The sequence below is a fragment of the Marmota flaviventris genome, chromosome 7 (assembly GCF_047511675.1).
Source record: "Marmota flaviventris isolate mMarFla1 chromosome 7, mMarFla1.hap1, whole genome shotgun sequence".
Lineage (NCBI taxonomy): Eukaryota > Metazoa > Chordata > Mammalia > Rodentia > Sciuridae > Marmota > Marmota flaviventris.
In genome coordinates, this window is record NC_092504.1 from 95,956,321 (window position 1) to 95,965,223 (window position 8,903).

The 8,903-nt window shown below is 36.1% G+C and overlaps 1 protein-coding gene across 1 annotated transcript in view; it reads left to right on the forward strand.

The window, feature by feature from the left end:
* The window catches only part of Ppp3ca (protein phosphatase 3 catalytic subunit alpha), a 307,578-nt gene extending 299,329 nt beyond the window's left edge, over positions 1-8,249 (forward strand). The window contains exon 13 of the mRNA XM_027935381.2: positions 5,610-8,249. Within this exon, the coding sequence (XP_027791182.1) occupies positions 5,610-5,806 (197 nt within the window). The 3' untranslated portion in view covers positions 5,807-8,249. The remainder of the gene's footprint in view (positions 1-5,609) is intronic.
* Positions 8,250-8,903: the final 654 nt, after the last annotated feature.

Genomic DNA, 8,903 nt, shown 5'->3' on the forward strand with positions numbered 1-8,903 from the left:
GTCTATATGAAAACCATAGTTTTTAGACCAGTGTTGTACCACAAAAATTTTGTGATGATCGAAATTTCTTCATCTATACAAAAGTAGCTCTGGTAGCTTATAACTGTCAAGCACTTGACATACAGCTAATACAACTGAAAAACTTATTTTTAAATTATATCTAATTTTCATTAAATTTAATTTAAATATCTACATATGGCTAGTGGCAACCATGTTAGACAGCATGGTGCTCAACACACTCTTTTAAGGTCTGGTTATCAATTTTAATTATTATCATTACTTAGAATAAAATTTTAAAATGTGGAAATTTTGGTATTAGATTTGACTTCCACAGAAAAAAATTAAAAGAAAAATACACTATAACATTTTTAAATAATTTCAGCCTCATATTTTCCTGTGACTTTCCCTGAATCGTTCTCATATTTTCTTTTCCATCCCTGTCCTTCATCTTAGAAGATTCAGGTATTTTTACGATTACATTATTTAGACAATGCTACATGAAGGCTAATGATCAACTTCATGAATACGGTATTGCTAAATGATCACATCCTAGCAGCATCACAGTAATTCTCTTTATTATCAGATGAATTTATTCCAAAATCACTCCGAATTTCCACAGAAATTCAAAAAATTTTAAATGAGGATAAGACAGTACAAAGTACTAAAGTAAATTCTCCCTTAATTTTATAGCTGGAAATTATTTATTTTAATAGCTTTATACAAACACAAAAGTTTTTCCACCAAAGCTCACTAAAACGTTAGCATAGATAAATCACTTGTGCACAAAATGCACTTCTACCTAATTGATTGAAATCTACAGTTTCTGGTAAGCACATTTTAAGACACAGCAAGTGTATTATCAGAAACTCGGGGCCTCATTTGCTTAGAAGGATGCATTTAATAGCGGGCAGTACATATTTCTAATATGTCAGTGCTGGTGTGGTTCCAGATTTTTTGCTTTACTTTTGAAACTTAAGTTACTTAAGTTGTTATAATTATTTGTTTCTTTTCTAGATTTCCACCTGCATTTTTAACTTCAGTCATTGCATTTTCTTTTATTTTAAAACCATTGGTTTGTGTTATCCTGTGTTAAACACACACACACACACACACACACACACACACACACCCCAGACAGGCAAAAGACATGTGGATTGGAAACTCGTTTGTCCCCAGATTTGGAGAACTTAATATGTATTGTAAACCACATACATTAATAAAACTTGAAAATTCATCGTCTGACACCCTTCTACTTGTCTCAAAGGGGGTCTTTCTCGGTGCTTTGGTCTTCAGCTCTTCTCCTTGGTGGCAATCGTCCTCTATTTTTGCCATAAGGAATCTAGAATGTACCAGAAGGAAGTTAGAGTGCAGATTTGGCAGTCGCTCCACTTGTAAAATCTTAAAGTATAAGAAAAATGCAAATTAAAGTTAAGGGGTAAAATTTTAATATTAAACATATAAGGGTTACGGAGACATTTTGCATTTTAGCATTTAATTAGGGAAATACCAACTAGCCTTAATAACTCAGAAGGACTCATATACCTGTGAAAGTATAGACCCAGACCTTATCATAAAAATTGCTCATAAAGCAATGGACTATAAAAGTTCTGACTCTGAAATATGCTGTTTCGGTGTATTTTTAAGACACCTCCTAGATGAGGTTTCAATATGTAGGCTGCCTCTTCTTTCAAATGCAGATAGAAAGAATTCTTGCTGCTGCTGCCATGTTACCACTTGGGTTTTTAACACTTCAAGAGTTTCATTTCCAAAACTGATATTCCCATATGGAAAAGAAAACTGATTTTAAATTGTTCTTCCTGGAAAAAGAAGTCCAGACAATCATTCCTTCCTTTCTCTGTTCTCCTTCACCCTCTTGCCAATCCCTACCCCCAAATGTTTATATTTAAAGAATCACATGTACTTGAACATGAACACATTGATTTTATCTTTCTTTAAATTTGCATCCCCTGTCTTTGCATGGCAGTAGGAAATAGTACCATTTAATATTAAACAGTATGAATTATCTCACTGATATCATGGCTCTGCTTCAAGTTCTACCATTTTGTCTGGTCTTTTTAAGTAGTAAATCAATCACCAAATCCAGCAAAGGTTTTAAAGTGTTCTGTGAGACAGAAGCACATTTTAGATGACATAATCCCTTATCAATTCAATCCAAGTAAAATAAAACTTTTCTGAGTCTTTTCATAAAGGGTTAAATTATTTTGTCATTTAATTACTGAGCAAAAACCAAGCAGTTCACTCAGATAGATGTAGCCAACTCTTATCATTTTTTGGTGGTGTTTTTTTTTTTTTACCTTTCTTTTTAGCATTTCTGTTTTGTTGTCTGTGCCAGAATCCAGCACTTACAGGATCATTAGTTCTCTTAGCTCCTTTGATCGTCACTGATTTGTTCTTAGAGTTAAAAAAAAAAAAAATCCTCTGCTCATTTTTCTCATTCATTTTGCACCCCCTTTCTTCTCTTCAGCTACTGTTGAGGCTATTGAGGCTGATGAAGGTAAATTGGCCAGTCCCCTTTCTGTTGTACCTGCAACAGATAAGGGCTCTGCTGGGTGTATTCATTTTTTTTTTTTTTTTTTTTTTTTTTTTTTGCTGTAGCTTGTACAGAGTGTGTGGGTGTTGGGCTAACAGTTGTGGCTCAGTATTAACCAAAATGTTCTTGCTTTAAAGGGGAAAATGTCCTTCTATGGTTTGTTTGTTTGTTTTTTCCCTTAAAGCTATGTTTGACTTCTGTATACAATGAACCTAGTATAATCACAGAAAACAAAAGGAATTTATATATCTTGAATGATGTGGGGTGGGGGTTATGGCAGCTGTTTTGACAAATGACACATAAACAGTATTCTTGGAGCTGAACCATGTCCCTCCCTCAAATCACTTTCAGGCAGCACTGAAAAGGAAGAGTAAAGATAGTTTATTAATTTCCAGTCTTTCAGAAGTTTGTAGCCCAAAACAGTTCATTTGAATAGTGCTTTGTTATAGTTCAGTATTATTTCATGTCTCTAAAATTATTCCAACACGAGACAGATGTGTATGAGATAAAAGGTTTGTTTAGCCTTATCAACTTTAACCTACTGATACTTGTAGGACAGTTAACAGTAGCAAAATATTATAAGGTGTCTAAATGCACTTAGACACCTGTGCAAGTGGCCGATTACAAGAATAGTGAGTATCAAGCGATCACTCCGTTAATTAACTTTCACTGAGTGTCTGCTTTGCGCCAGGCACCGGGCTAGGAGCTGCAGGGGAAATCCAGAATGTACCATCTCTGTGTTCTAACTCTGCTCAAGGACAGTAGAGTTGACCCCTGTGTAACTGTTTTGAGCAAATTCTTTTAAGTGTATGGTTATGAGAGAACTGCATATCAAAATAGATTTTAATATTATCTATGCCATATCTTCTGACAATTTGATAAAGTATAATTTGAAGTTCCCCTTTAAAACAAAATTCTTCAGTTGTATTTTGTTCTTGCAAGATAACTTCTTATTTTTCCCAAAATTGTCTGCATATGGTCCTTTTGGTATGATGTAAAAACGTGCCACTTTAGACTTACAATTTGTACGTGATTTGGATATGGTAGGGGAAATGACAGCACTGTAAGAGAAAATACAACTGCTTCCTAAATAGCAGTGAAAAAACTGCTATTTATGTGGGAATTCTCTATTCCTCTTGGCAAATTCTAATCTGCAGTGTGCATTCTTGTTGATAGTTTGGCTGTTTTCTGTGGTTTCTGTGACTCTGTGTTGTGTTAAGTATACTACCAATGTAAATTGCTAATACCCATTGTCTGACCAGCAACTACAGCAGAGCACATTCCTCCATCCAGCATAGACAAAATAATTAGAATGGAGCCCCATCCCAGAAACATCCATTGTTCTAGCTTGATTTTTACTTCCATGCTCCCTCTTTATTGGCTTTTACAACCTAGAGATTCCACTTTTGCCATGTCAATTAATAAAATCGCTTCATAAATTATAGCGACAAATGTTTTATACTCATTCACGATGATGAAATGATATTTAAAGTAGTTTAGAAAAAGAGTAGGGTACCACTTTGTGCTGTTATATTGTTCCTCAAAATAATTGAGTTAGTTTTCAGGGTGGGTGCTCATTAAACAGCTCTATTATTTCACAATTTATTACCGAATTACAGAAAAATTAAGAAGCTTTGCTTTGGGCCTTGGTCTCTCCCCATTTCCCCATCTACTTCCTCTCACGGTTGACTAATCACCATTATGCTAACCTTTAAAATACAGAGGAGGAATAATCTATTTCTCATCGTTATTGTAATGAGCTTTGTATATCTTTATTTTAAGAATCCCATCCATACTGATGAAAGGCACTCACTCATGTAGGAGTGGCTGGCAGAGTTTGAGCTGGAAACTGCTTTCTGTTTTTTTCTAAATAAGGTGGGAAGGATAAAGGTACTTTGAAATTGTCCTTAATCCACCATGGAGATGCAGCCTCATTCAGCACTGGTGATTGGCCCTTAAGTACCTGGCTTGCACTTCACAGGGAGTAAAGCAAACTGATGTCATTGGTTCCACATTTGTGTATTTTATTTGCAGCTCACTGGTTGATGCATCCTTGGAAGAAAATCGTTAAGTTCCTCATACAAATTCCTACCTATCTCTGTAGTGTACTGAGGGTTACTAGAAAACAAATCAAATATCGCTGTGCCCACTTTGAAAATTCTGTGTTTTAATTGCTAATAGGATCTAAACCAGTCCAATTCATTTTTGCTAAAAAGTGTAAAAAAGAGGGTTTTCCCCACTTTTCTTCTTTAATCACCACTTATGTCTACATTGATCTACTAAGAAAGAGCTTTGCTTTGGACACCAGATGAACATCAGTTTGGCCTGTTCACTGCTGAAGGGCAGACAAAGCCTCTCTACATAGTGACCTGATATGGATTTTTCTGAGTTTGTCTTAACTTGTCACCCACTCTATATGCTTCCAAAGTTGAGTGCAAAAATAAGAGTTTATAATTTCTTCTTTTTTTCATGACACCATCGAGTTGTTTGCTTTGTGGGATTCTGAGATGGCATGGACATACCCAAGTTGATTTCTTTCCTGGCCTGGCTCCTTTTACAGTCTGCTATAAGTCCATTGGACTTTGAGGCATAGAAGACACAGTGATTCTGTTGAATTTGCCATCGAGAGCACATGGGAGAGTAACAGTGGGGACATGCTGTGTCTGTCTAGGTCCGGGCCCTGTGGGTAACCATGCTAATGATGTGGCCAGATGATGCTGTTTCCAGAGGCCTGTCCCTGGAAGCCACTTTCCTCTTTACATATCCACCTGGGGTTTCTTTGATCTAAACTTTCATGAAGACAAGAGAAATGCATATGTCTTAATAACTTCAAGAGGACATTTTGGTTGGCAAGAGACATTGGCTGTTTTCAAACCTTTGGTTATCTCCAAGTATGGTAAGGAGTCTGTTGTGTTGTGTTCAGGTCCCGTCACGTTGTTCTCCACTAAAGGATTCCCACTCACCGCGAAGTCTCTAACAACACCTGATGCGCCTCCTGTGCCCTTTGTCTGTCTCTGGCTAACCCTGTTTCTCTTTTTTTTAATGATTTTCTGTTTAGCTATCAAAGGATTTTCGCCACAACATAAGATCACTAGCTTCGAAGAGGCCAAGGGCTTAGACCGAATTAACGAGAGGATGCCGCCTCGCAGAGATGCCATGCCCTCTGATGCCAACCTTAACTCCATCAACAAAGCTCTCGCCTCAGAGACTAACGGCACGGACAGCAATGGCAGTAATAGCAGCAATATTCAGTGACCACTTCCTGTTCACATTTTTTTTTTGTTTTTTTGAGCTGCAGGGCATGAGGGAGATTGCTGCATATCAGCAGTTGGATGTTCTTGCCTCTGATGGTAGCTTGTTTGCTCTGGGGGCCAGGAATTGGATTCAGTTTACACTATCATTAAAAAGAGGGAGAGAGAGAAACTATATTTTGGTGAGGGTGGTGATTAAACACCTCTTTTGGGTATGCCTTTTAAAAATGCTTATAGGGAAAAAATTTTCAAAGGAAGCTAATGCCTAGTATATACTGCAATGTTAGGGGAATGAACATGTTTTCCTACTGCATTGGGGACTTATAGATAGGTAAATGAACGGCCTTTTATTCTGTTACTGGACATGAAAATTTTGTCTAATTTCTTACTCTATTGTACGTTTACAGTCGCAGCACTAAAAATGGATGACATCAAACATTTTTAACAAAAATGATGTACAAACTAAATAAGGACTATTTATTGATAATGTTTTGCTACTCTTGTCACAATGGCTATCAACTGAATTAGGCAGTCTTAGAAAAAAAACAGAAAAAGAAAAAAAAAAGAATGTTGCAAATTTGTTAAAATGCCAAAAAGGACAGTTTAATTTTGTACAGATTATGCTTACCTCAGGTTTCTTTAGTGTGCTTGAATGCCCTTCTTTCCATATAACACTTATCTTATTAATTTGGCAATGAATATCTTTTCTTTAAGTTTAAAAAAAAACTGGAATAATTACACCTATCTTTTTTGCTGTTTATATTTAGGGGTTTTGTTGATAAATCAAGTCTTGGTTGTGGCTTGCTGAATTAAATATTTATGAGTGGTGCATTTTTAAGTAATAGTGAACAAGACACCATATTAAGTACAGTGATAAAGCATCTATATTCTGTAAAAAAAAAAAAATCTGCCTATGCATGTTTTTTAAGGAAAAAAAAAATGGCTGTATCGGCCTGTATGGGACTGTAATGCGCTTAGTGGTCTGATATATACTGGAAATGTATGTATACTGGCGTACTTTATATTCTCTAAAATGCTTAATGCCTTTGAAATTTTGTAATCAAAAAGCTTTGAAAAAATCTAAAGGGGAGAGTATTCTTAAAAGTTTTTAACATAAGCTTGTCCGTGCACATATAGATGGTTAGCATGTTTAGCAAACCTTGTGAAATTTAAATAAGTTTGTAGTTACATGTGAAACTCTAATGCATGGTAACTGTTAACGTCATAACGGTTTAGTTATTTCGTTCTGTTCTGTCATGTGCCACAAAAATATGTACTTTTTTCACTTTTTTTCCCCTTTGTATATCAGTTACGGGTTACAACTGGTTCATTCTGAAAACAACAACAATAACAACAACAAAAGTCCATTCATATTTTTTAACAATTGTATAAGTGCCCAAGTAATTCACTACAGCCTAAAGCCTGGCCTTTGTAATTTGACTTCTGAAATGTTGGCAATCAAAGCATGCACTTGTAACAATGAAAAAGAAAAAGCATTTTATATTACTACTCAATAAAATGTGCATGAACTTAAAGAACTCTCACCCTTTGACTGAGTCTGCTGAAGGGATTTATGTACACAGCCACCAGGGCGTCTTCCAGGTGCTGGGCCACCACCACTGGGCGCAGAGTTACCTGGATAGGCTGCTTTCTAAGGGCCTCGTGACCTTGAGGTGTGGTGCCTACTTCTGCTGTAAGAATCTTGGTGGATTTGTGTCTCAAATCAGATGAGAGAAGTCTGTTTAACAAGCAAATGCCACCTTCTGGCTCCCTCGAATGTGGGAACCAGTCAAGAAGCCCGCGCATTCCTTTTTATTGAAAAAAAAAAAAATACATCCATTTGTTATCAGGTTGTTTCAGTTGTATCGGCTGCCCTGTCTCCTAAAGCAGAAGGAACTAGGCTACTAAGTGCATTTTCATCAAGGGAGAGTTGCATTTGTATGGATATGAAATTTGTATTCCTTCCTGTGCTTCAACTAATATCAAATCACCGAAAGATTTAAGACACACCAAATTTCAGTTTGTTTCTAACATTGTTCATGTTCAGTGCACTTTGTTTTATGTAAAAAAGTATGCCTGTTATATGAAATAATAAGAATATGGTGATTAGTAATACAGTGTACCAAAACAAAGATGTTCCAGATATATTCTCTGACAAAGACAATCCATCTTTATTCTACTGAATCCAAACATTTTTTCCTGTGGATATTTTCCCCTTCTAAAAAAGAAAAATGATATCCAAGAAAAATATTTAGATGCAACTTACTAGAATGATGTGAAAGAAATGGTAATTCTGGTACCAAGGTGTTTATTTTCTTTCTTTCAGTTGCGGAGAAAATATCCTGACAAAAAGAAAAAAAAAAACTTTTTTTTTTTTTGATTCCTTTCTTTTACGAATTGTGCTAAGGCAACTATGGCATAGAAATAAACATTTGACATTAAAATAAGCAGTTGATGTGAGTATTGCTTGGTCTTTCTGGTCAGTGGTTAGGAAAGTAATATTCTATATTGTTGCTTAAGCTGTTGGTCTATCAAAGAAAGCATTACAGAGCTGAAGTTATTTCTTCAAAAAGTACAATACTTCCACACCAGGTCTCAGTGATTAGATTTATCTCACTTAACTTTTGAAAAAAAAACTATTGAATTCTAGAATTCTTTATGCCAGTGAACCTTTGGACACACACACACACACACACACATACACACACAAAATCACCCTCCAGTCCGCTGCCCTTTACCCACCCCCTGGGCAGAAACCAGAGCCCCCAACCTGAACTCAGCACCACAATTGGGACAGTGCATGTGATTCTACTTAGTGTCTCATACTTTCATTTGACTGCTTCCTTCTCTCACTGGATCCTTCTAGCTTAGACCTTTTAGTTCGCCCTACATGTGTATCAACATTTCCTTAAGACCGGAAGCCCTTGAATTGAACAATTGAGAGATCTCCTAAACATTTTTCTTTGTTCTGTGACTATGCACTCTATATTCATTCCGTGAACATTGAGCTTCTCAGTGTTCCTCTCACTGTTCTAAAGTCTTATTTTACACACACACACACACAACATCTGGCAATTGTAACAACATATCAGTTTTCATGA